At 56.9% G+C, this 24,832-nt stretch overlaps 7 protein-coding genes across 7 annotated transcripts; 3 read left to right on the plus strand and 4 right to left on the minus strand.

The window, feature by feature from the left end:
• Positions 1-1,723: 1,723 nt before the first annotated feature.
• Positions 1,724-3,539, minus strand: BJ171DRAFT_494405 (uncharacterized protein). Its single transcript, XM_053110026.1, has 3 exons — positions 2,993-3,539; positions 2,393-2,862; positions 1,724-2,270 (listed from the first exon to the last, which is right to left on the minus strand). The coding sequence occupies exons 1-3, from the start codon at positions 3,399-3,401 to the stop codon at positions 1,860-1,862; spliced, it is 1,290 nt and encodes a 429-aa protein (XP_052969442.1). The 5' UTR covers positions 3,402-3,539; the 3' UTR covers positions 1,724-1,859.
• Positions 3,540-4,032: 493 nt separating this feature from the next.
• Positions 4,033-7,953, plus strand: BJ171DRAFT_596913 (uncharacterized protein). Its single transcript, XM_053114714.1, has 11 exons — positions 4,033-4,100; positions 4,226-4,315; positions 4,572-4,607; positions 4,723-4,829; positions 4,926-5,002; positions 5,142-5,200; positions 5,537-5,566; positions 5,660-5,873; positions 6,086-6,257; positions 6,387-6,446; positions 6,618-7,953. Exons 2-11 carry the CDS (start codon positions 4,231-4,233, stop codon positions 7,659-7,661), a joined length of 1,884 nt encoding a protein of 627 aa, XP_052969443.1. The 5' UTR covers positions 4,033-4,100; positions 4,226-4,230; the 3' UTR covers positions 7,662-7,953.
• Positions 7,954-7,992: 39 nt separating this feature from the next.
• BJ171DRAFT_494411 (uncharacterized protein) lies at positions 7,993-9,676 on the plus strand. The gene is made up of 5 exons (XM_053110027.1): positions 7,993-8,203; positions 8,349-8,542; positions 8,744-8,779; positions 8,955-9,131; positions 9,277-9,676. The coding sequence occupies exons 1-5, from the start codon at positions 8,005-8,007 to the stop codon at positions 9,448-9,450; spliced, it is 780 nt and encodes a 259-aa protein (XP_052969444.1). The 5' UTR covers positions 7,993-8,004; the 3' UTR covers positions 9,451-9,676.
• Positions 9,677-10,041: 365 nt separating this feature from the next.
• BJ171DRAFT_296002 (uncharacterized protein) lies at positions 10,042-10,853 on the minus strand. The gene has a single exon (XM_053106983.1). It carries the CDS (start codon positions 10,743-10,745, stop codon positions 10,164-10,166), a length of 582 nt encoding a protein of 193 aa, XP_052969445.1. The 5' UTR covers positions 10,746-10,853; the 3' UTR covers positions 10,042-10,163.
• A 359-nt stretch (positions 10,854-11,212) lies between these two features.
• BJ171DRAFT_494415 (uncharacterized protein) lies at positions 11,213-13,025 on the minus strand. Its single transcript, XM_053110028.1, has one exon. It carries the CDS (start codon positions 12,829-12,831, stop codon positions 11,329-11,331), a length of 1,503 nt encoding a protein of 500 aa, XP_052969446.1. The 5' UTR covers positions 12,832-13,025; the 3' UTR covers positions 11,213-11,328.
• Positions 13,026-13,462: 437 nt separating this feature from the next.
• Positions 13,463-17,937, plus strand: BJ171DRAFT_494416 (WD40-repeat-containing domain protein). Its single transcript, XM_053110029.1, has 7 exons — positions 13,463-14,492; positions 14,881-15,423; positions 15,678-15,878; positions 16,085-16,477; positions 16,622-17,002; positions 17,174-17,383; positions 17,523-17,937. The coding sequence occupies exons 1-7, from the start codon at positions 13,635-13,637 to the stop codon at positions 17,847-17,849; spliced, it is 2,913 nt and encodes a 970-aa protein (XP_052969447.1). The 5' UTR covers positions 13,463-13,634; the 3' UTR covers positions 17,850-17,937.
• A 3,195-nt stretch (positions 17,938-21,132) lies between these two features.
• Positions 21,133-23,405, minus strand: BJ171DRAFT_296045 (uncharacterized protein). The gene is made up of 2 exons (XM_053106984.1): positions 21,780-23,405; positions 21,133-21,752 (listed from the first exon to the last, which is right to left on the minus strand). Exons 1-2 carry the CDS (start codon positions 23,353-23,355, stop codon positions 21,220-21,222), a joined length of 2,109 nt encoding a protein of 702 aa, XP_052969448.1. The 5' UTR covers positions 23,356-23,405; the 3' UTR covers positions 21,133-21,219.
• Positions 23,406-24,832: the final 1,427 nt, after the last annotated feature.

Genomic DNA, 24,832 nt, shown 5'->3' on the forward strand with positions numbered 1-24,832 from the left:
TCCGGTGATGGAAAGCCGTTGGGGGTGCGATGAGGACGCCGATGCTGCCGGTGATTGTGGCCGGTGGGACTCATCGCCGGTGAGGAATCGCTTCAGTGTGCCCATCGATATGGAAGCCATGTCCTCCATGATGGTATGACCCCGCCTGATTTCCTTCAGAGACTCCTCGGCATAGCGCTGGTCGAAGCGCTTGATGGTGGCGCTGATGGGATCGTCGAATCCTGCTTCCAGAAAGAGGGAGCGTGATACCGACTTATTGTTGCGGTTTATGGAATCGACGGTGTGTGATGAGACACTTGGACTGGCGGCGGCACAGTATCCCAGACCATCCAGCGACTCGTTGTAGTGTTCCTCGGGCTTGATGATAGACTCTGTCATGACTTCGCTTCGGCGGCTCGTCACCTTTGGAGAGGACGGCTTCATCTCGGTGATGAAGCTCCGGTTGGGCAAGTCGCGCAAGGTACCGCTCCCACGGAAGGGGGCCTTGCCTTTCTTTTCGCCAACACCGCCTGGGTGTCGACATTTGAGGCGGAGCAGTGAATGAGAGATGGAAGAGGCGATCCAGAGAAGATGTGAGCATTCGCGCCTGGGCAGCACTGCCATCGACTTGAGCAAGTTTTATCAGTGCCGGTCGCTCAGTCAGTTCAGCGACTCGTGCCCTTTCGGAGCCCCACGTCGCTCTCCCACTCCAACACGGGCTCGCTGCGTCCCTCCTTTTGTAACCCGGCCAGGCCAAAAAAAAATACACACCAGTTATCGGAAGAGACGCAGTGCTGGCGACCGACCGCAGAACGAGCTCCCGCTTCCACCTACTCTGCGGCGACGGTCCTTCCGGCGCCGCAACTGTATCCGGCTTTTCATCGACAGAGAGCGACTGAATAACCTGGCTGACGGACTCTTCGAGCCGACTCAGATCCGACCGAATTCGCCTCAGCTCGGCGAGGACGTGCGATGTGTCGCCCTTCATGGCAACGCGAGTTTGAGCGTGCAGAGTGTTCTTGAGTTTGGAGTGGGTGACGGTTCGCGAATGGGTTTCTCGGCGCAAGGTCTGGATTCGAGGCGCCCGGCCAGCAGATGTATGCCGCAATAATTGTCTTTGGTCGAGCTCGGGGCAGCTCTCGCTGGCGGGATCGATAAACTGCGAGCTTCGTTTGACTTGCTTCAGGAACTTCTGCAGTGATGATGGCGGCTTCCAGCTGAGGGGACCTGTGCTTATCCCCGGCCGGTCACTTGCCTGTCCTGGGTCAGCTTTTTTCATCTCTCGCAAAGAGTAGCCGAGAAATTGCCGAACCCCGCTGCGAATCGGTTCTACGGGTCATCAGCGGCTCCCAGACGTCATTGACCCTGCCAATCACAGGACAGTGACGTATGGAGTGCGAGTGAGGTGCTCTGCCCGCACTCACGCCATTACTCCTCGTCTGTGGATCAGCGAGTACAAGCGTGGACCGCTGGCGACGAGATCGGAGCATGACGCACCATCAGTGGGTCTCAGTTCTCGCTCGAGGCTGGGTCGCAAGACGGTTGATCCAGAGGCAAACCGCTGTACAGTGTGTCCGGTGAGCAATTGCCACCATTTCTTGTTGCGGAGAATGCCCACGATCCCCCATCGTATGCGCCATGGTGGCAGCGCTGCTCAAAGTACTCGGCGAGGCAGCCAGTAGTGATAGTGTCTCACATGGTGCAAGGCAACAACCTTGTTTCCATTGAGGTGGATGATGATTGCGGGCGGCGACTGGGCATATGTGTATTCAGGAGCCGATAGCAAACGGCGATCTGTGACCATCGACAGAGGGTCATTTCGCTTCATACAGAGCGAAATCAAAAGCCGCCGTGAAGAGGCGACATCTTGCCCACCGCGACTAGCTCTTCTCGTCATACCGGGGCTTGCAGTCGCTGCTGGATGAGGGTTTGGAGTCGCCGTCGTATTCCGGCGGCCACTCGCTGCTGGATCCCGCAGACTGCGATGGACGCAGGTTCTCCAGATGCGCCTTGTTCTCGGGCTGAAGGAGGCTCTCGGGGGGCTGCGGGGTCGGAGATGCTCTCCGGAACTCGAGTAGCTGTGGGTACTGAGCGACCAACGACTGGCACAAGCTCAGCGGCGCGCTACACACCTGGAGCGGCAGCTCCAGCTTGACGTTGGATGCGCCTTGGAGGGTGATGACGACCTTGATCTTGTGCGCGATGGAGACATGTGGGGTGTTGACCGAGGGGTTCAGACCAAAGTTTGGGGGGCTCGTCTGGGATGGCACGTCTGGGAGCTGGATGGTGGCCTGTGGTGTGGGAGACGATCAGCATTGCATTTGGCAGGCGCTTGGTGTGCGAGCGTTCCAGTGCCAGATGTGATTGCGTATTTGCATTCGGCGAAACAGGACGAACGAGCAACGAGTCTCACCGTTTGCTCCTGCCAAAAGGCGCCGTTCACTGGCTCGGTGATCTCCCAGTTCATGCAGTATTCCTTCGAGGCGATCTTCTGCCAGACCTTGGTGTCGGTGCGGGGCGGCCAGTGATGCACGGGCCCACTGAATACCAGTTTGTTTTTCGGCACATAGATGGTTTGATACTCCTTGATGCGGATGGCCAGGCTTTGGATGAGGACTTTGCCCCGCGGCACGCACCGGAACTTGACGTGCAGAGCGTCTCCAGGGGCCACGCAGAGCTTATCGAAGGAGATGTGGTATTCGATTTTGGAGTTGGAGTCGGACCATCCGCGGGGATCGTCCGTTGCCAGCATGGCCTTGACCATGTCGATGTTGAAGTGGAGCATGCGAAAGGGAATCTTCAGGGAAATAGGAGTTGACGAGGCGCTGTGGTAGACTTCACACTTGATGAGATAGCGGGCAAATGCAGCATAGTCTCGGGTGTCTGCATCAGGGAAACAACGCCGGAGTATAGAGAGGGCCAGCCATCAGTGCGCCAGATCAAATACCAAATGCAAGGCGCCGGCAGTCCGGAGCCCATATGGGTGCTTGCAAGAGCTGGACGAGATACCTACGCTGTCCCTTATTCGCCTCGAACGAAGACGGCAGCGAGTCAGAGAGGGCTTGATCGAGATTCCATTCGAACGGGAGATCGACGACTCGTCCCGACTGGAGAACCATGGGATACTGTATCAGCGTGATGGGGTTGTTGAGGAGGACCTGCTTGGCGGAGGAAGTGCTCTTGCGGGAGGTTTCGCAATTGCCGAGCAGGTCCAGGACGACGCTAGTGATTTGGGCGTCGTTCCGGCTCTGCGGCGAGGAGTTGTTGGTGATGCGGATGACGCCTCGGATGGTAACGGGTGTGAGTCCAGGGAATCCAGCACACAGATTCGGGTCGCTTCCGAGGAGGAGGACCTGGATGTCTGGCGGACTATCCGAGAAGATGGTTTGGAGGAGGCCAGCGATGGCCCGGAACAGACCCATTGCGTCAGGGAGTTGGTGGCGGAGGGAAGGTGAAGACGAGGATAGAAACGATGCGGGGGCAGCAGACTATGGAGGGGCTGGGACAGATGAGCACAGGAGCAGATGAGCACAGGAGCAGATGAGCGCAGGAGCAGATGAGTGACGATGGGTGCAGACGAGCGATGATGGGTGCAAGAGGACAAGCCCAGCATCCGCATGCATTTGAGGGGGGCAGGATGTCTTGGCGCCGGCCATTCAAAGCAATGTGTCCAGCAACCTGCCCAGCAATGTGTCCATCGATGCCAAGCGACATGCCAAGAGCCGAGCGACGACGGTCCGGATACACCAGCGCTGTCGCAGACCTTGGCTGGCGTTGATGTTGCCGATGCTGTCCAGCATGCAATCCTCCCCGGGATCGACAGCGGCGGTGGTGGTCAGAGAGAAGCATCGGCAACAGGGCGTTGCCGATGTCGGATCAGCACAAGCTAAGCATTCCAGATGGAATTCCATGCGATTCCCACACAAACAGCAGCGGCGGTGGCAGGACGCAAAGAGCAATCGAAGAATGGTGCCCAGCATCGGCACCAGGGAAGAAGTGGGCGAGATGCTTGCCGAAACAAACGGCGAGCGAGGGAAGTCTCCAGCGGACTGACTCTCATCCCTGCCCGATCGACACCCGATATATTACACTGCACGAAAGCCCAAGAGCACGCCACTAAGGTATCCGTCAATTGCAAGCCGGGTGCTTCATAGCCACAAATGCAGTGATCACTGCCCTTTGTACGGACAGCAGCGCTGCATCGGGCGAGGTCATCAGCAGGCTCACAGCGCCGTTGGGTCCGCAGGAGCAATGACAGAGTCCAGGCACGAGCTGCTCAACTGGATCAACGACCTGCTGTCGCTCAACTACACCAAGATCGAACAATGCGGAACGGGTACGGAGGCGTGCGGCATCCAGAGTCAGGCCGGGACATGGATCTTGGCAATTGTCCTGGACGGTGTGCCGCCACGTTGCAAGACCAGGGGCTGCACTGTCTTGACATTGCAGTCGATGATGACCGTGCTGGTCGCATGTTGCGATGTGACGGAACCAAACTGCTGCCCGCCACGAGCATTCCGGGTGGGAGCAGGAGCCATACCATTCGCCGGCCATTCGCAGGGGCCTCTGACTAGGATGTTGCTGACATTCAGGTGGAGCGTACTGTCAAATCATCGACTCGATCTATCGTGGGTATCGGAGCATGCTGGACAGGTCGAATGAGGCTGTGGTAAAGCACATCTGAGACGAGATGGACACGCATATCCTTGGACAACTGACTCGATAGACAACCCTCGACGAAAGGTGATCTGCCCATATCCCGAGTCAAGTTCCACCCCAACCAGGAGTACGAGTATCTGGCCAACTTCAAGATACTTCAGTCCAGCTTTAGTCGATATTCGATAGACAAGGTGGGTGCAACGCAGCCATGCTGGGAACATTTCCAAAGGCTCGCTCTGTCTGCAAGTTTGTCCAACGCTGTCGTTCTCTGCGACGGATGCCGATAGAACATCCCTGTCGAGCGGCTGATCAAGTGCAAATACCAAGACAACTTTGAGTTCCTTCAGTGGATTAAGAAATACTGGTATGGCCGCGGGCACTGCTCTGGTGGGCAACAGGAGAGCCTCGGGCTCCGAGCACCGCCGGGCATGAGTGGTTTCCAAGACTTTGGATTCACCGAGACGAATCGAAATGCTGACAGCGAGGTATCGGCTATGTCGCAGGGACACCTTCTATCCTGGCGGCGCCTATGACGCCGTGCTTCGCCGTGGAGAAGTTCGAGGTGCGACTCTGTTGAAGTCTCGGTGCCTTGCGGTGATGTGAACAGGAGGGCTGTGCAGACGCTCTGGTCGGGAGCGGATCTTTGGACTGCCATCTGGACAATGAGGAGGAGCTCGACCGGGCAAGGGAGCATCTGCCGGGGACTACGAGCTGCATATGTGACCAACGAGTTGTACATGTGGCGAGCCGGCTATCCGTCACTCCTGCCTTGGCTTACAAGCTTGACTTGCAACCTTGACATCCATGGGTCCTGGGTGGTCTCCCGGACGCCTTCGTCAACTGGTCGCCTGAACTCACCGAACTCTGGCTTTCTTGACCGTGGGTCTGGACATGCTAGATATGATCATCCAAGGGCCCGAGTCGCGAGGTATATGCACCAAGCGATTTGAGATATCGATCGCGGGGCTGGCGGAGCTGCTGGATAAGCACTAACGATCCGATACATTCACTCGTCGTGCAGCCTCGACCGCAGGCAAGCAGAGACTGAAAGCCCCGCTCAAGCCTCAGTTCGCTCAGAGCCCGCAGCGGCTCTCGACGCTCGGCCGTCGAGCAAGCAAGAAGACCCCGACACTCGAGCCGCTGGTCAAGCAGCAGCCTCAGCTTCCACTGCGCCCGTCATCGGCTGGCAATGTGCCTGGACGGAGCTCAGAGTCGGCGGCCTTAATGGAGGACATGTAAGTGGGAAAGCAGCACGAACGATATGCCCACATCGGATGGTGCTTCAGGGCAAGCCAAGTTCGACTCTGGCTATGAGCCGACCACAGCAATCTGTAGACAGCAATCTGTAGACAGCACTCTCAATACTGCGTCATTTACCTTGTGCTAATGCGGCTCTCGATCAATGTTGGCTTGGCGCTTCTTCGTCCATCCGTTCATGCTCGGACAGCGAGAAGCTGAAGCTGGAGCTTTCCCAGTGTCAGAGTGTGATTACCGAGCTCAACCAGCAGACAAGCGATGTTCGGACCGTCGCGGAGAGCCTCGAGCGCGAGCGAGACTTTTACTTTGGGAAGCTGCGATCGATTGAAGTCATAATCAATGTGCATGCCTCTTCTAAAGCGGTGGGTTTAGATGTGGATGAGAATTCCCGTGGTGCAGGTGTGTGGATGGGGCTGAGGCGGATCGAGACCTGGACGCTTTGGTACTTGTTCAAGATGAGCTTACAGAGTCAACTTTGAATGTCTGCTCAGTGCTCGCCAGATGTCAAACAGGTCGTCGGCGAGATACGAGATGTTCTCTATCAGATCGAGGTACTGTCGGAACATATGGACTGGGGGTAAAATGTAGTGATGCCGACAAAGGAACAGCTCCAGTCACCGTGTACCGATTCGTCTTGGCCAGATTGTGATTTGAGTGTGGCCGAAAGCTCCGAGCGTAGTTGGCGACGCATTGGCAGGCACTTACAAGTATATCGCACACAGGACGGATTCGAGATGCCGGGACAGCCACCGCCGCTTCTTGAGAGCGTAATAATGGCCGAGAGCCGCAGGGGCTCTCCGAGAGAGAGCATCAATGCCAACGCCGCCCGGGATGTCAGCACAGCACAAGATGGAAGAGTCCGAAATGAAAGTGTCGCCCAAGAAGCCAAGACAACCCAAAGTGTCGATGCAGTTGAACCAGACGAAGACGACAGCCAAGGAACCGAGTCCGATAAGCAAACACATCCCCTCGACCAATTCAATCCAGCAGAGGCCATTCCACTTCCAGATCAGTCCGAGCATGCCCAGCAGCCCGAACGAGAGGAAAACGCCGAGGAAATCCAGGAAAAGAATCCCGTCGAGTCTGCTTTGGCGGGTGCTGAAGACACGGCGTCACCCGCAGACAGTCCGCTGCTCCCAAGTAACGCGGACGCCGGGCTCATCCAAATCATCTCTGACGAGCCGCAGAGCCAAGAGGACGGCTGGCAGACGGCGCCCGAGGGCTCAAGCCTCGTCATAGACATCAAGGATCCGGACAACGACAGCATTCAGCCGTCATCGCTATCGCTGGTCCCGGACGCTGAGTCGAAAACCGGGTTGTCAGATCGATCGTTGTACTCGGGACTGCCCGGTCATGCCCCAGGGGCCGAGAGTGCGCTGGACTCGCTGGACAGCTTTGTGTCGGCCACTTCGCAGATGGATATGCAGCTACCAAGCGATTCACCTGACACGAGGGCAACACAGCAGCCTCCGAGAGAGACGAGTGCCGCAAAGCAGAGAGTAGGCTACCCGAGCGAGCCTGTTGAAGTCGCTGCTCCGATCGCCAATTCGGGTCCGTCAACGGAGCCGCAACGACAGACGGTCGATAACGAGACGGATACAGAGAAGGAAACAGAGGCCGCTGGGCCCGAGCCAGACGATTCAAAAGCCGAAGCGCTGGAGGACCCAGTCGATGATGGCGCTGGAGTAGCCCTTGAGAGTGAAGCCACGAAATCCGACTATGTTGTTTTGGACATTGCAGCGTCGGACTCCCAGCTGAATGCGTAGGCTTGATCGTGGTTCTTCCTGTTGTTGACCTCGGACTTCGGACTTCGGACATGGAGCGGGGGTTGCTTTTGATCTTCAACACGACTGGCTTGATGTCGACGAGCATTTTCGGGCTGCAAACTGGCGACGATGGGGGACTCGCTGGATACATGATTGAGTGCTGGCTTGATTGTCTCACATCGGGGCTGAGGCAAATGCAGATTGGTCAGGGTCGATCTGGGATATGGAGGGCGGCGCAACGATGGGAACCGAGCCGAGGACTAAGCTGCAGCTGAGCAGCAATAAAACAGAGCTACACAGCAAGTGACAGAGCTGCACACAGTCAATCAGATCGAGGCTGGCGATGCTGAATCACAAAGCAAGCTACATGAATCTAGCAGCATCGCCTGTGCTCGAGAAGTTATCTCGGCCGTTGCGGCTCGTCGGCGGGCGTCGCTTTCGTGCTCACAACAGGTGTGCAAATTCGCAAAAGCGTAAACCATCAATAATCATGAAGGTCAAGTGGAAGTTTTTCGAGCGGCTGCATCTGGACTCGCAGTATGGTGAGCGAGAGTGCGCCGGAAGCACAAGTGTTCGCCCAGGAATGAGAGGAGGAAAATGCCCGAGCTGGGTGGTTGACGAAGGAGCTCATCCACAAAATGCACCGTCCGCTGAGCGGACTGGCTTCATCTTGGTCGTCTCCGACAGGTGTCCTCAATGCCCGCTCGGCCTTCCTGGTCTGGGAGGTGTTCAAGCTCCTGGACTGGCGCGGCAAGGGATCGCTGGACGACGTCCAGTTTGCCAGTTTCCTGACGATGGTAACGGATCTCAAGGAGGCCCAGGCAATGAAAGTGTTTGATATTTTCGACTTGGATCGATCGGGATCAGTCGAATTTGACGAGGTGCGCTTACAGACCGAGGAGGGGTGCGAAGACAACGAGAAGGACGCATAGTGATGGCCATGCTTGAAACCCTGATGGGTTTAACATGCAGCTGGAGACGGTGTTCGATACGCAATTGGATGCAGTGCTCCACGCGGCATTCATGATGGCAATCGATATGATACTCATGCCGTTTGCTCCATTGGAATCGCCACGGCACAGTTCTACCTCTTGACGTGCATCTTGGTGGCGATAACGGTACGTCATCCATCCGGAGACTCGCCATACAGTCGACAGAGGAGACAAATGGAGCAAGCCTTTGGAACGGCCGAAGCTACACGATTCTGGACGCATTCTCCGAATGATGATGATGATGATGATGATGATGATGATGATGATGATGATGATGATGATTCCCCCGCTCTCACGCCAGGACAACCAAGGAAAGCAGTTCATGTACCAGCATTGGCGGACGTGTTTTGAGGTGTTGGACGAAGACGGCAGCAAGGCTGTTTCGCTCAAGGAGTTTGAGACGCTTGGATTTCTCTTCAACTTCACGCCGCACGCGATCCGGCAGATCTATGGCGAGTTCGACATCAATGGCACCAAGGTAATAATGCCTTGTAGATGTCAGCTGCAGGAGAGGAAGGGTGTGCCGCGATACAAGCTATGGTTTGAGGCAAACGATTGGTGTTCTGTCGTCTGTCGTTGACACGCATTTGCCTGCCATGGCTCGACTGTCTCAACGGCGACAGGAACTCGACAACAGCGAGTTTCGTCTCTTTGTCCTGGCGGCGATGGATTATCAGTCAGTGTTGGAGTCCAAGAGCAAAGAAAAGTCCAAGACCTTTCGCCAGCGATTCTGGATCCAGGTGCAAAAGTTCTTTGGCGTCTACAGCGAGCCGATGATGGCCCAGTTGCTGGAGTGAAGCACGAGACGACTCCATAGGTAGATGATACACTTGCTAGGGAGCTTCAGGGCAATCCCGAGTCACAGTCGGGTGTGTTTGTTGGTGCATTGATGGCCACGCAGATACACTTTATTCAGGGGGAAATGAGAAACTTGCCCACAACCCATTTGTCAGCGTAGTATGCGATGGCATGCGTCTAGCTATGCCATAAGAAATAGAACAGATCACTTTGGCAGCCTCCGAGTGAACACCACCGGTCGCAGTGCAGCGATGCAAAAATCGAGGGTGCTGTGCTTGGCCATGAATGCAATGAGAGGGTGGGTGTATTCAGGTCACAGAAAAAAACCCTGTCATGGCTCAACGGGGTGTCCCATTTCATTTTGGAAACGCTGTAAAGTAGTCGAGTGATGGATCTGTCCACTCGACACATGCGCATGTCAGGGTAGTATGAACGACTCAGGCGCAACAGGGCCATATGAATAAAGGATCGCCCTCCGAGTGGGACCTGCAATCGCGCTCCGGTCTCCACCATCGACTTGAGCAGCAGCCGTGATGTAGGCCGCATTGGTACCGCGATTCCGCATTGGATGGCCGCTGGAATGGCGGCACCGGAGCGCAGCGATGAATGGGTGTATTCAGGACCAGAAAAAACGAAACCCCTGACCCAAAACGGGGCAGCCCGTTTCGTTTGGAAAAAAGCCGTATGAAGTCTGCCGGATGGGCGTGGGAACTCAAATGGAAGCATGGGCTGTTGACGGGAACAAGCAACAAAAGGCGATGCAAGAAGAGCAGGGCCCGCGACCTGGGTGTGCGCGGGAGATGGCAAGACAGAATATGAGGCCAACGAAAGAGAAGGGGGTGGGATGCAACTCTGACCACACAGTCAAACGCCAAGGGTGGCTGGTGGTAGAGGGCAAGGCACCGAAAAAGTCTAGAGCAAATACAAAGGACAAATGGGCAAAGAGTGGTCCGATCTCGGGTTTGCAACATTGAGACACAGCATCCAAGGAACAAAATACATCATCCCGAGTGCATGGTCGAAGGTCAAAGGAGAATAAAAACGCACCAGCTGGGAGCAGACGTGCAGAGTTGATCCTGATCGGCTCGAGGGCTCGTTCCAGTTCGCAGAACAGCACAGGAGTTGTCGTTTGCTGGTAGCTCCGCAAGGACAGACGCTGGTGAATAGAGGATCGTGTTGCAGCCAGAGCACAAACGATGGATGCGATTGAAATTAGAGCGGAGGGTGAAAAGAAAATAAGAGAAAGAAACGACATGATATATATAGAAGCACGAGCAGAGCGGAGCAAACGCATAGAGGCTGACCAGGCGCTTCAAGATCACGGATGCGGGTCACGATGTGGAGAAGGGCAGAGGGTGGGAGAAAGTAGAGCATGGTGCGATAGCCGGATCATGCGACTGAACACGAGCGCAACTGGACTGCTTGAAAAAGTAAGCAGAAGGGATGAGGTTCGAGAGACGGGGAGCAAGAGCGAGAAGGTGCCCCAAACGGAGACGGGCGGAGACGGAATATGCAAGGAAGAGCGAGGAAAGTGAAAGGGCAGAACGGGGTGAACGACGAGCAGAACGATGATACGCAGCAGCCAGCTCAGCCTTGGAGAGGCCGAGGTCGTTGCAATTCGCTGCTGTGTCGATGTACGCTTGGGCGATCAGCAGTGCTCGCCGGCAGAGCAGCCGGCCACAGTCTACCCGGACAGACATCAAGGAGGTGCGTGGTCCGTTAATATCTACAACACGGAGCGCCGTCGCTTTGCCTGGACCACTGAGGATGCCAGCGCATGTTCGTTCCTCGGCATCGATGCTCCTACGATCCATGTTTCATCCAAACGCAATACTCCGAAAGAGCCAGCACAACATGGGGTGCCACCGCGGAGCCGCTCATCGGTACTCGTCGGCTTCCTCCTCTTCCTCTTCCAGATAGAAGACGAGCTTTCCGAGGTTGGTTTGGATTTGGAGCCGCAGGTCGTCGTCGCCAAAGAGGGGCAGCAGCAGGCCGGTCTCGTCCTTGTAGCTCAGGCCAACGATGCGGACCTGCAGCTTGTCCTCGACCTCGTCCAGGAGTTCGGTGTACCGCAGGTCGTCAGGGATCTTCCAGGCGACCATCTCGTTACCAAGGTCGATCTTGATCTTGACAAGGCCGTCGGAAATGTACTCGGCGATGAGGTCCTGGACAGTGCCTTCGCCCCGGAATTGCAGGTCCTCGTCGGTGGGGTTGTCAATGTCCTGCGGTTGCACCATAAAGAAGCGTTTGAGCGGGAACGAGTCACTGATGGGACGGCCCAGTTTGGTGAGCTCAACAAAGTAGATCTCGAGATGTAATCGGCGGGTCTCGGCCTCAGACGGGGTCATGTCGCGGATGGGGTTGGGCAGGAAGGGCAGGATGCGAGGCAGGTCCTTGCGCCCGCTTTCGTTCGGGAAGGATGTGAGGAGGGCAACGTGCAGCTGCCAGATCTGGTCGTAGGTTCGGAAGATGAGGCCCTGGGCATTGTCGGCGCGCTCAATGTGCAGAGAGTACTCCCACTGGCCGTTGACAAACTCGACAAATGGCACGGTCGCATACTGGACAGGCACAAAGGCCCGGCCGCGGGGGGTGCCAGGGCCCGAGGAAGCAGGGCCGTCCCGGACCGAGGCCGTGGGACTGAGCAGCTCGGGGGCGTTGCGACGGGGAGGCGTGACGGGGCGGCTGGAGGGCTGCGAGCTGTCGTCGGCATAGTCGTCGGTGGGGTCGTAGTCCTTGACCGGGTTGGAGTCACGAGCAGATGGCCCGTTGTAGGGATCGTAGGGGTCGTATTGGCCACTATTGCCTCTGGACGAAGGCATACTCTGTCGCTGGTCGTGGTCCATGAAGGACTTTGGGAGGACAACGCCGATCTCTTCGTGGAAGTTCTCGGGGATTTTGGCGACTCGGTCGAGGTTTTCAAAGTAGGAGGACGGCACGAGGCCGCGGACCTTCTCGATGGGGTTGATGACCTCGTACTTGTTGAGGTGGCTGTCGTCGACGACGTAGAAAAAGTCGCCCTTGCGGAAGGAGAGCTCACCCGAGTACTCTGCGGTGTAGTCGGCAGTGGCTTGGATGACCTTCTTGGGAACCTGGTTCCAGATCATCTTTGGATGCGACGAGCCGCGGGGGGCGAGGTTCGGGGGGCCGCCGCCGCCGGTGCCGGAGGGCGGGACAGGAGCCGAGCGCTGGGCGGGCGAGTCATAGCTGACCTTTTGGGAGTAGCCCTGGCCGGGCGAGGCATGGGACGAGGGCGAGGAGCCGTAGTTGTAACCACCGCCGGAGCCGTTGTTGTAGCCGCCGCCGGAGCCGTTGTTGTAGGGCTGCGAGGGGTAGTAGCTTGGCTGGACGGGGGTCTTGTTTTTGCCGATGTTTTTGAACATGGTGGATGGAGTGGAAGCGATGGCCCGAGCAGGGCAAGCAAGAGCGGGAGAGCACCGGGAAAAGATGGACAGGCAGCCAGCAGAAAGCGGGGGGAGAGCAAGCTCCAAAGCCGGACGGGGAGTCTTGGGCAGGACGGGAGGCGAGAGGAAGGGCGATGGAAGCGCAAGAGCGAAAAGGGCGGCGAAGACGGCGGGACAGAGGATCGCCAGAGCGATCGGCGGGCTGGGGCAAGGGCCAAAAATACCCCGCGTGTGTGTGTGCGGCGCTGTCTTTTCGGGGTGTGGACACTGTGGCTGTGCGGCTGGGGCAGCTGTTGCTGTGTGCGCTGTCGCTGTCGCTGCGGCTGTGCCGGCTGCCCTGTGTCCGTGTCGCACACGCACAGGTGCGCGGGGACGTCGCTAAATATAGACGCGACCGACAAGCCGGGCCGGCTGTTGCTGCTGCTGGCACTGTGGTGCGGAAAGAGCGCAAAGGGGCGGCGCGCTCAGGCAAGGCGGCTTGTTCAGGGCGGATCGAGTCTGGATCAAGCCTGGATCGAGCCTGGATCCATCCCGGATCCATCCCGGATCCAGCCGCGGCTCATTAATTTCATTATTGCTGCGGGCTTCTTTTTTCTTGGCAAGCTCCGCGATCTGGGCGCAAGGCAATCAATCGCGCAACCGAAACCCAGAGCTTCGAGGTCCCGCATATCGAGACGTCGCCCCATCAGCAGTGGCCCTGAGCGACAAGAGCATCTGCCTCCAAACGACACGGCATCGGCATTCGCACTCGCTGCATTGACCCCCATCCGCATCCTGCCGCCATGGTCAAGCTCTATCTCCGATATCGCCAAAAGGCATCGTTTGGAACCATCGCCTCGGCAAACTCCAACATCATCTACGACTCCTCCGCCCAGCTCGCCGTCTGTCCCGCCCTCGAGAACGTCCACATTTACAACCTCAAGCTCGGCGAGCAGACTGCAGCCTGGTCCGACGTGGACAACAAGGCCGAGGTGACCTTCATTACCCGCCAGACTGCCTCCAAAGACCACAGCGACGTCAAATACGCTGTCGGCTATTCGGACGGCTCCATCCGCATCTGGTCCATGGTCTCGTCGTCGACCTTGATTGTCTTCAACGGCCACCGCGCTGCCGTCACCTACCTGGCCTTTGACCGCTCAGGCACCCGCCTCGTTTCGGGATCCAGGGACACCGACATTATCGTCTGGGACATTGTAGCCGAATCCGGGCTGTTTCGTCTGCGCGGCCACAAGGATCAAATCACCGGCCTTGTGTTCTTGGATCGCAACGACCTCAACCACCTCGTCTCGACCTCCAAAGACACCCTGATGAAGATCTGGGATTTGACGACACAGCACTGCATCGAGACCCTCGTTGCCCATCGAAGTGAGGTCTGGGCCCTGGCGGCTTCGCCCGACCAGCTCACTCTCTATACGGGTGCTGCCGACCCCGAGCTTCGTGTTTGGAAACTCGATCCAGACGTGCTTGCGAAGAAGCTCGAGCCTGTCGGTCCGTCGGACGCGACTGAATCTGCACAGACCTCTGCTGTCGCCGACGAGCTGGCCAAGGGTGTCACCCTACATGGCGCTCTGCAGCGTCAAAGCAAGGAGCGAGTCACCACCCTGCGGACCGACCACACCGGTCGCTATATCGGCATCCAGGTGAGCTATGCGTGCCGCACACTGCTCGTGGTGTTGATCTGTTCAGTGGACATCTCATGGCAGTCAGAATGACAGGAAAGTGCCTGGCGGTACACAGGGCGGATCCAGGGCTGTGCTGAAGTTGCCTGGTTCTGGTCCAGGAGCAGTTCGCGTGTATTGATACTCTATCACGGAGCGTGCTGGAACGTGAGCCGTCAATTTAGTTGCGATACGCACCTTGCCCGCACCCAACGGCATTTGATTTCCACGACACCGCATGTCGATGATCTTGTCAATCCGTGTCCTGTTCGTGTCTCGCTGATCACCTGTTTATGCCGTTTCGTCACAACCCCGTGTGGCTGCTGTTTGTGAACGGCCGCTTTATGCTGCGGGACGACGTCTCATCCAGGGTGCTGATCGACTGGTAGAGGTCTTCAAGGTTCGCACTGCCGAGGAGGTCAAGAAGCGCCTGGCTCGTCGCAAGAAGCGGCAAAAGGAGAAAAAGTCAGCCAAGGGAACCGGTGACCCCGCCACTGACCCATCCCTCGATGGCGACGATGAGGCCGACATTTTGCCTACGGTCGCAGACGAGATCCCCACCTTTGCCGCCATCCGATGCTCGGCCAAGGTCCGGTCATTCGACTTCTCGCCAAAGACCAAGGAGAGCGAGGATGCTCCTGTCCAGGTGCTGTGCTCGCTCACCAACAACACCATCGAGCTGTGGTCTGCTGGACTGGACTCTGCCGAGGAACCTACCAAGCTGACATCGTCGATCGAGATCCAAGGCCACCGCTCCGACATTCGCACACTCGCCCTCAGTACCGACGACGATCTGCTTGTCTCGGGATCCAACAGCGGCATCAAGATCTGGAACACCCTGACGCAAAAGTGCGTACAGACCCTGGGCTCTGGATATGCCTTGTGCAGCGCCTTTGTGCCGGGCAACAAACACGTACGTTTCCGGTTGACTGAACGGGGTGTACTGGATGTGGGGTTACAGATGCGTGACGAATGGTCTATAGCGCCTCACGAGAGTTGCCACAGAACTCTCATCACTGGACTGCATCTAGTTGACACCCAGTGCTCGGCGTGTGATTGCCATCGCCGCAGTGTTTGCATCCGTGCTGTGTGAGCGCGACTTGAGGCGCTTCAATCCACGATCGTGAGCTTTGCTCCTGATTCCGTCTGCCTCTCTTGGTCGTATAGGTTGTCATCGGCACCAAAACGGGCGAGCTCGAGTTGTTTGATCTTGCCTCTTCGTCGCTGCTCGAGAGCATCAAGGCACACGACGGACCCATTTGGTCGCTGCAGGTGCGGCCAGACAAAACGGGGATCACAACCGGATCAGCCGACAAGGAAGTCAAGTTCTGGGACTTTCAGCTCATCCAAGACTCGGAGTATTCCAAGGCAAGCGCGCCGTCCCTGATGCTTGTCGTGTCAAGCAAGAGTGGTGGACCAGTCAAGCCGCTCTAGATGACCTCTGACACGCCGATTAGTGGCATTCTGCGGCGTATCTGAGGCATGTCTGGCGATCACCCAGACTGCAGCTTCTGGGCTGGTTCATTTGGCCGCACAGCTAACGTACGACCCTTGACCTACCCATTCGCATTCAGGTGGCTCGTCGACTCACGCTGGTGCCGACCCGGATCCTAAAGATGTCTGACGACGTCCTGAGTGTGTGTCACTCGCCCGATGGCTCGCTGCTTGCTGTCTCGCTTCTTGACAGCACCGTCAAGGTGTTTTACACCGATACCCTCAAGTTCTTCCTGTCGCTCTATGGACACAAGCTGCCTGTGCTGTCCATGGACATTTCCTCGGACGGGGCCCTGATCGCCACAGGCTCAGCCGACAAGACCCTCAAGCTCTGGGGGCTTGATTTTGGCGACTGCCACAAGAGTTTGATTGCTCACGAGGACTCTGTGATGGTCTGCAGATTTGTGTGGGGTACACACTCGCTCTTTACCGCTGGCAAGGACAAGACCATCAAGTACTGGGACGCCGATAAGGTTGGCACAGTTATGGGTCCGAGAAGAATCGGACTAGCTGCTCTTCAGTACCGTAGGATCGATCACCTGCTGTCCTTTGGATCAAAAATCTGCGTCTGTTGCTCGCACTGACTGTATTCGCTGCATTCCATCTCTGTATCACAGTTTGAGCAAATCCTGAAGCTCGAGGGCCATCACGGCGAGGTGTGGTCTCTCGCCGTGGCCAAGTATGGTCGGTTTATTGTGACCGGCTCCCACGACAAGTCCATCCGCATCTGGGAGAAGACTGACGAGCAGTTTGTGCTGGAGGAAGAACGCGAGCGGGAGCTGGAGGAGCTCTACGAGAAACAGCGGGACGATCGCGGATTCGAGGAAGAGATTGGATCTGGCGCTCCCGATGCGAACCCAGATGCCTCGGCATTCCAGGGTCCAGAAGTCGGCAGTGCCGGCAAACGGACGGCCGAGACCCTGAAAGCCGGCGAGAAGATCATGGAGGCGCTCGATGTTTGGGAGCAAGAGCGTGCTGCCCTGGATGTCTTTGAGATGGTAAGCGACCGCGAAACTGGTGCGGAGTGCCCAGCAGAACTCGGAATGTGGAGAGAATGGGAAAGCCAAGGCCACTCAGGCGACGATGGGCGGCTTGGTCTTGATCCGCTGTTCTCGAGATCCATCTGGTACCCACGTCACCCCAAGCTCACCCGATGCTCTGTCTGATAGCAAAAGTCAGCCAGCCCCGACGAAGACATTGCGCCGCCGCCACGTAGCCCCTACATCCTTGCCTTTGGCGATCCAAGCATCACTCCAGAAGGCTACGTCCTGAAGATGATTGAACGAATCCGACTGAGCGATCTGAACGAAGCCTTGCTGGTGCTGCCCTTTGGCAAAGTCGTGTCGCTGCTGAAGGTGGTCTTGTTCTGGATCGAGAAGGTGGGTGTTGACTACGATGGCGCGGGGGGCGACTCTCTTCGCCAAGCGGATAGGCCGTTGGGTCTGAGGGTGCTGCTTGTCAAGTTTGAGATCGAGCTGACAGAGGCTGATTATTTGCTTGCCGATGCCAATCCAACAGCGCTGGAACAAGCTGCTCTCGTCACGAATCCTGTTCTTCCTTCTCAATGTACACCATAGCCAACTGGTGACGACACGCACGCTGAGACCCACTCTCATCCGCCTGCGGAAAGAGATCCACAACTCGCTGCAGGAGCACCGGGACATCATTGGCTTCAATCTGGCGGGGCTGCGGTACCTCAGGACTCAGTGGGAGGCTGAGCATAGCACCGAGTTTTATGATGACGTCGGCGTCGATGGGGCAGCCAAGGGTCAAGGGAGCAGTGTCGGTGGCCCGACTAAAAATGGCAAGAGCGGTGCCAAGATGCGTGTGGTGGTAAAGGGATGAAAGCAGCGTGGCAATTGATTGATGGAAAGACCCTGAGCCAAAGAACAATCCTGTCGTTCATGAATACAGTCCTTCGATAACAAGGCGAGACACTGTTCGATTTATAGAATGCCGAATGGGGTGGATCTTGGTTTTTTGTTTTTTTGTGTTTACAGTAGTTTTTTTTTTTCTTTCTTTCTTTATTGTGCGCCGCCGTGGCGGCGCACTAGCCATCAGGACCCCGTGGTCCCCGGCATCTCGCTCTTCATGGAGTACATCGAGTGTTTAAAAGTCCCACTCAGGAATGTCGCCGGGCCTGGCTTGCCATCCAGCGAGTCTCCACATCAGGGTATGGAAGATCTGTTCCAGATCAGTCCACAGACCGTTGAAGGCCTGTCCCACGATGGGTTCTTCGTATTCCAGCTTGCCAACCTCTCCCAGCATATCCAGCAATTTATCAATAGGCCCGACACCTTCGGTCTCGGGCTCGGTCCATCCAGTGAAAATATCCTTATAGCCCTGTACCAGGGCGTCCAAGGCGTCTTCCTCATCCACACACGTCTGTGCGTGGGATCTGCTCAGCTCGATTCGGCCTTCGCCGTTGCGTTTGCACTTTTTGCAGAGGCGGTACTTGCCGTGTGGGTGCCAGGTGAATGCCCCCAGTCTCCACCACACCATTACTACGTGTAGTCTTCGTGGGATGCTTGGTCCAAGTTGGGTCCAGACTCCCGACATCTTTGTTCTTGGTGTGCACGCAGCCGTCAGCTGCTGTCCTCGCTTGAACGATGTGTGGGCATCGTGGGTCAGCATGAGTGTTTTGACCGACAGAATCTGTGTGCGATCCGTGGTCGAGTCGTCGTCCTTGGCAAAGGCCATGGACATCGAGAACGTGGCGTTCTTCTCCTTGCGGGTGCAGGTCAGGTTCCATTGGATGCTTTCGTAGAAGGGCTTGCCAAGGTATGGCTGGTCCTTCATCGCCGTGGATCGGATAAAGCGGGTGATGAGGGCGATCATCTTGTCGTCGTGTGTGGCGACGTCTTCCCATCGTGCTCGGCATTGGATGCCGAGGACCTTTGCTCTTGTCGCCATCGTGGGTAATCCGCAATTGAGGTGCAGTGCTCCGTGTGAAGTCGTGCGAGCTGTGCGGAACAGCAAGTTCAAGCAGAAGGTTTGTGTCCGGTGGAGCCGCTTCTGTTCGTTCTTTGGGATGGCGTCGAGGGCGAGGCCGTATTCCATCATCGGCCGCAGGAACGTGCGGTATGCAATCGTTAGGGTCTTAGCCGTGAGGTTCCCAAGGGTCAGGCCCATCTTGGCCATGTTGGATGCTGCTTCTCTTGTCCTGGTCACCATTCGGTCGACTTGTTTGTCGATGCGGAATCCATTGACGTCGATCATGGCGCCGAGGTACTTGAAGATCTTGGTCTCAGGGAGGTTTTGGCCATAGAGGCGCAAACCCGTTTGTTTGTCGGTGCAGTGGTCTGAGAAGATGACCTCGCACTTTGGGGGTGAGAACCTGTACCGGTTTCTCCGGCTGTGGGCCTCGCACAGATTGAGGAGTGGTTGTGCTTGTCCAGGTTTACAGATCAGGACACCGTCGTCGGCGAACCACAGTGAGTTCACTTTGATGGTGGCCCCGTTGTGTCCCTGGAGGGGGGTGCCTCCCATATCTCGGAGGCGTCTTGGTAGATCGTCGATGAAGGCGCTGAACATGAGTGGGCTCAGCACCGATCCTTGGATCAGTCCTTTCTGGAGCCATACTGGCTTGGATCTTCGGCCCTTGCTGACCATTTGGATGGATACCCGGTCAAACATGGCTTTGAGGAAGCCGAGGGCGATGCCGTTCATTCTTCGCTGCTTGAGCTTGGTCCACAGTCGCTCGCGCCATACTGTGTCATAGGCGGCTTTGATGTCGAGGAACACCAGGGAGTACTCCTCACCGTTCATCTTGTGGTGCTTGATCAGGGTGTCCAGGGCGACGATCTGGTCAAGGGTTCCTCGTCTGGCTCGGAATCCGCCTTGGGCGACGTCCATGTCTCCTGCCTGTTCTGCCAGGAAGGGGAGCATGATCCTTTCCACGATCTTCCTGCAAGTCTGAGTGAGGCCGATAGGGCGATACACGGCCGGGTCCAGGGTCGATCCCTTCTGCTTGTACACTGGGTGGATCGGCACGCTGTTCCATTCGCTTGGCACCACACTGGCCTTGAGCGCCGCCATGATGATCAGGCGGAGCCACTCGGCTATCACTGGTGCGACTGGTATGAGCATTTCGCTCTTGATCTTGTCGGACCCCGTTGCCTTGCGGCGTGGTGCCTTCTCGATGGTCACTTGGATGTGCTCCAGCGATACTTCTGGGAGCCGCTTGTCGGGCGGCAGGAGGGTCGCCTCCGTGCTCAGGGGTGGCGGGGTTATACTTCTGTCGTACTCTGTCCCGCTGTCCTGCGAGGCGGAGGATACCTTGCCAAAGGGCACCACGAGATTCTCGAGAGTCGGGTCCGAGTTGTCAAAGAGGTGGGATCCCTCTCTCTCCTTCCTCGTGCGCATTGCTCCGATGGTCTTGGTCATCTCGGAGCACTTCTGGGTGTCCATGGTGGCCATGGATTCCTTCCATGACCCTATGCCGTTCTTGCGCTTGAGCTGGGTGATGGCCTTTCTCGTGGACCGAAGCTGACGACGCAGGTCGTCCAGTTCTTCCGTGTCGTACTCGGGGGTCTGCTTGATCATTCTGCTCAGGCATCGCTGCTCTCGTTCCAGGCGTCGTATGTCGAGCCCCTGTGGGCTTTCGATCCGACCAAGGCTGATGCTGGATGGCCCCTTGGTAGGTTTCTGTTGTTCTGCGCTTTGGCGACCATCGCTGGCAGTGGGATAGTCGGCAGGGTGCGGTTCATTCTCCGGTGTGCTCTCTCACCCTGATGATCCCGCGGATATCGAGATCAAGTAAGGACATGCCACTTTTCATATCGCGGCTTGTCGCCATCGAACGACAAACAAACCCTTGAGCACGGCCTCGATGATATTGAGCAGCATTGACTTGCCGTTCTGGGTGTCAACCACAAGGAACGTGATCATTTCCCCGTTGCGTTCGGCAGTCAGTGCCGCATGGTTGTATCGGACCTCGAGCGTCGTCGTGAACATGTCCTCTGCCGTGGCCATGCGCCGTATGCCATTCAGGAGATTGATGAGAGTACCATCACTGAACACGACGCTGTCCGCCGATGTGTCCAGGGTGCCCACAAAGGCCTTGTATCCTTGGCGAAGACGGTCTTGAACGACGAGTGATGGTTGACGAGTCTGTTACCGTACTTGGTTTTTTTTTTTTGATAGTTGTATATTCAAGAATATTCAACATGCCATCAGTATCGCAGGATACCCGGCAGTGGGTGGCCAGGCTCGCTCATACACCCCTGTTGCGGCCTTCGCCGACTCTCCAGCCCACACGGCGAGCCATGCGGGTGAACACTTCTTCTAATAACTCCCAGAGGGAGTCGCATGTCTCCAAGTCCCGCTCAGGGATGTCGGGGGTTGGTTTATCCAAGTCTCCCTCCAGTATCATCTCGAACCCACTCCAGGGTTTGCTGTGCGGTGTTGGGTCTTGACTTGCCCTCAAGGGAGTGTGAGTTTGTCTGTGGGAGGGGTACTCGGGATTTATCTCGTATCCTGGGGTCTGACCTAGTCCCAAGTCATCGTCGGACTCTGGGATCGGGTCAGTACTTCGTCCTTGGGAGGGCGTGGGAACCTCTATGGTTTCGAGGCCAGAGACTATGTTTCTATTCGTCTTCCTGGCCCGGTTTCGGTCTCCATTGTCTTCGTTACCATCAGGGGAGTACTCTGAGCCAGACTCTGAGACTGACTCTGAGGTTCCTCCCCAGTTCGACCCCGAGGCAAGGTCTGAGCTCGGTTCGGGGTGGTGGGGCTCTAAGTCCACACCTGTGCCCAAATGCACCAAGCCCACGCTCTGGTCGGAGTGAGGTACTAAGTCCCCACCAAGGTCAGAGTGAGGCACTAGGTCCCCACTATGATCGGAGTGGGATACTAAGTCCAAACTCTGGTCAGTGTCCCAGCAGTAGTGTCCTCCACTATCGAGAGACAGTTCGTCAAGCTCGTCCCAGATTGGTCTCGGCGTTGGGTCGGTTCTTACCAAGAAGTCAAAGTCAATGTCGTAGTCTGACACTGAGCTGACTTCAGAGCCAAGGTCCGAGTCCACTTCGGGACCAGTGAGTCTGAGCCTCCCCATACGAGCAATCACTCCCGGTAGGGAGCTCCAGAGCCGATCTCGATCATCAAAGTCGTCGTCTACATCAGCATCACTGATGCCAGTGTCATCATCTGTATCCGAGACTATTGATGCGATCAAAAGCCCCGGTCTCTCCCCTCGCTTCCCCACCGAGTGATTATTATTGTTATTGCCATGTCTCTCTCTCCCTGGTGTTTGGGTTCCCACACCAGTGTGCTGCTGTTGCTCTTCTCTATCCTTCTTGGCTTCAAACTCCAGCAAGTCAAGCAGCATGTCTATAGGCCCCACTCCTTCGACTGTGGGTTTGACCCAGCTTGGGTGGGTCCGTGCGAGTTCGTTGACCTTTCTTGCCAGGATGCCTTTGGGGTCGACGCATCTTTGAGCGTGGGAACGGTTAAGGTCTACTTTGATTCCGTTCTTGGAGCACCATCGGCAGGGTCTGCTTCCTCCCTTGGTGTGTCCTGGGAATATCCCAAGTCGCCATCGAATCATTAGCTCGAGGATAGGCTGACTACCTGTGTATCCCTCGGCTCTCCACAGTGCCGACATCGAGGTTGTCGGTGTGCATGCGGCTGTGAGTTGTTGGTCTCGTTTGAACGCTGTCCTCATGTGTTCTGTGAGGATGGCTTCTCGCAGAGGGATCGCCAAGTCGTCCTCTTGGGCAGCCTGGGCTCGCTGTCGATGTCGTGCTCGTCCGTTAGCCGGGTCTGGGAATGCTCGAAGATACCTGTTCTTCCGTAGGTCCCGGGCTAGTCGCAGTGTCCACTCTGGGTTGGTGCAGAGTAGTGGTCTATCGGGGTCGAGGAACGGGTGGAACCAGCTCCTTTGTGTCCCTATGGTTTTGTCCTTCTTCCTTAAGGCCGACGCTTCCGTTCCAAGGAAGGCCTCGGTCGCTGTCAATTCAGGATTGGTGTCCTGCCTGGCCATTAGTCGTTGCCAGTGTTTGTCTTGCAACAGCTTGTGTCCAAGGAATTGCTCGCCTGTGAACGGGGGTGAGCGGGTGTTTCTGAGGACGATCGATATCATCTTTGAGTTGTCTGCGATCTCGTCGTCCCATCTTGCCCATGTCTGGAGTGCCAGTATCTTTGCTCGCATCGACATCTTTGGTAGTCCACAGCTGATGTGCATTGCTCCTATCGATGTCCCTGGTCCTGCGCGGAAGAGTGTGCGGAGGGCCGTCATCTGTGCTTCGTCGATACGTGTGATGACCAGCATCACAACGGACCAATGAGATTGTCCCGCATGCTCTCGCCCTCCGCACCAATCATGAGTCCCCACGTGTTTGTTTGCCCCCATGCATGAGCACGCGCCGTTGCCACCCGCGTCTACTGGTTTCCTGCCTCCCCCACCGCTCGGCACATGTCCCCGGGCTGTGCCAAGCCTCTCTCGCTTGCACACCAGCCACTCTCGCACCCCCTTCTCGCTTCTCTGTGATGCTCCACCCTTCTCGCCCACTTTTGCCCCTCGACCTTCTCCCGGTCTATAAATAGCCCTGCATGTCTGAGCCTATGTTGAACACCAGTTCGAACAAAACTTGTTCTTTGGTGTTCGGGGCTAAAAGCTAATAAAGCTCATACCAAGCACTTGGTCTTCGTCCTTGCGCTTGTTCACTCCTTACACTTTGTTCGAACTCTCTTCTACTGATACCACCTGCTTGGTATCTTCCGCTCCTAGCCCCGCCCCTTTCCTAGTCCTGTCCGAACCTCAAGCACACTTGTGTCTGAGCCCTCTTCGCTCTCCTGTTCTTGAACCTCCTCGCTTTTTTTTTTTTTCCCAGTCCCAGTCCCAGTCCCGCCATGGATCCTGCCCTCGTGGACCGCCTCCGTGCCTTGGAGGCCGAGCTCGCCGAGCTCCGGACAGCTCGCGATGCTCCTGCCGCTGGGTACAGCGTGCAGATGCCGGACCGTTACGACGGTAACCGGCAAGGGTTCCGGGCATTCGTAAATCAGTGCAAACTGTATATACGAATGCAGCCCCACCGGTTCCCTGCTGACCCGATTAAGGTCGGATTCGTCATTAGTCTGCTCACTGGACCGGCTCTCCAGTGGGCGACTCCGATGCTTGAGATGGGTGATCCCCGACTCAACTCTTTTGGCGATTTCCTAGAACGCTTTTCCAAAGTGTTTGACGACCCTGATCGGGCCAGGACTGCCGAGTCAGTGATCACCACACTGTCTCAGGGCAACCGCCCGTGCGCAGTCTATGCATCCGAGTTCCTTCGTATTGCCGCCGATACGACTTGGAACGACGGTGCAAAGATCTCGTTCTTCCGACTTGGCTTGTCGGATGATGTCAGAGACGAACTTTCGCGAGTTCGCCCTCTGCCACGAGATCTGGAGGAGTACATCGAGCTTTGTAACGAGCTCGATGCACGAATCCGCGAGCGCCGTCAAGAGCGCCGAAGCACGCCTGCCCGCTACCGGTCTTCCCAGTTCGCCTTTGGTTCCGCCTCCGCTGCCGTTCCCGCCATCGCTCCCGCGCCCGTCCTCGCTCCGCCGCACCCCTCCTACATTGTTTCCGAGCCCATGCAAGTGGACTCTGCCGTCTCTGGACCCCTGACCGCCGAGGAGAAACAACGCCGCCGCCGCTTTGGACTCTGCCTGTACTGTGGCAAGAAGGGCCACTTGGTACGAAACTGCCCCGTCAAGTTTGGATCTACCAGAGCTACCGGACCGCCCCCTGGACCTCCCGGCCCGAGGATCATCCGCACCATCGTTTACGAAGATGGAGAAGTGCAAGACTTCAGTTCGGGAAACGACCAGGCCCGGTTCTA

This window comes from Polychytrium aggregatum, assembly GCF_025602895.1.
Source record: "Polychytrium aggregatum strain JEL109 chromosome Unknown BJ171scaffold_8, whole genome shotgun sequence".
NCBI classification, from domain to species: domain Eukaryota; kingdom Fungi; phylum Chytridiomycota; class Chytridiomycetes; order Polychytriales; genus Polychytrium; species Polychytrium aggregatum.

Excerpts from the sequence above, each read along its gene's own strand:
- BJ171DRAFT_494411 (XM_053110027.1), top strand. The coding sequence starts at position 8,005 with ATGCTGAATCACAAAGCAAGCTACATGAATCTAGCAGCATCGCCTGTG. Across the intron at positions 8,543-8,743 it reads GATCAGTCGAATTTGACGAG|TTCTACCTCTTGACGTGCAT; the intron begins GTGCGCTTACAG and ends GCCACGGCACAG. Across the intron at positions 8,780-8,954 it reads GCATCTTGGTGGCGATAACG|GACAACCAAGGAAAGCAGTT; the intron begins GTACGTCATCCA and ends CTCTCACGCCAG.
- BJ171DRAFT_494415 (XM_053110028.1), bottom strand. The coding sequence starts at position 12,831 with ATGTTCAAAAACATCGGCAAAAACAAGACCCCCGTCCAGCCAAGCTAC.
- BJ171DRAFT_494405 (XM_053110026.1), bottom strand. The coding sequence starts at position 3,401 with ATGGGTCTGTTCCGGGCCATCGCTGGCCTCCTCCAAACCATCTTCTCG. Across the intron at positions 2,863-2,992 it reads CGAGGCGAATAAGGGACAGC|ACACCCGAGACTATGCTGCA; the intron begins GTAGGTATCTCG and ends TCCCTGATGCAG. Across the intron at positions 2,271-2,392 it reads CCTTTTGGCAGGAGCAAACG|GCCACCATCCAGCTCCCAGA; the intron begins GTGAGACTCGTT and ends CCCACACCACAG.
- BJ171DRAFT_296002 (XM_053106983.1), bottom strand. The coding sequence starts at position 10,745 with ATGCGTTTGCTCCGCTCTGCTCGTGCTTCTATATATATCATGTCGTTT.
- BJ171DRAFT_596913 (XM_053114714.1), top strand. The coding sequence starts at position 4,231 with ATGACAGAGTCCAGGCACGAGCTGCTCAACTGGATCAACGACCTGCTG. Across the intron at positions 4,608-4,722 it reads AATCATCGACTCGATCTATC|GTGATCTGCCCATATCCCGA; the intron begins GTGGGTATCGGA and ends CCTCGACGAAAG. Across the intron at positions 4,830-4,925 it reads GTCGATATTCGATAGACAAG|AACATCCCTGTCGAGCGGCT; the intron begins GTGGGTGCAACG and ends GGATGCCGATAG.
- BJ171DRAFT_296045 (XM_053106984.1), bottom strand. The coding sequence starts at position 23,355 with ATGGGGGCAAACAAACACGTGGGGACTCATGATTGGTGCGGAGGGCGA. Across the intron at positions 21,753-21,779 it reads AGTACCTCACTCCGACCAGA|GTGTGGACTTAGAGCCCCAC; the intron begins GCGTGGGCTTGG and ends ATTTGGGCACAG.
- BJ171DRAFT_494416 (XM_053110029.1), top strand. The coding sequence starts at position 13,635 with ATGGTCAAGCTCTATCTCCGATATCGCCAAAAGGCATCGTTTGGAACC. Across the intron at positions 15,424-15,677 it reads TTGTGCCGGGCAACAAACAC|GTTGTCATCGGCACCAAAAC; the intron begins GTACGTTTCCGG and ends TTGGTCGTATAG. Across the intron at positions 17,003-17,173 it reads CCCTGGATGTCTTTGAGATG|CAAAAGTCAGCCAGCCCCGA; the intron begins GTAAGCGACCGC and ends TCTGTCTGATAG.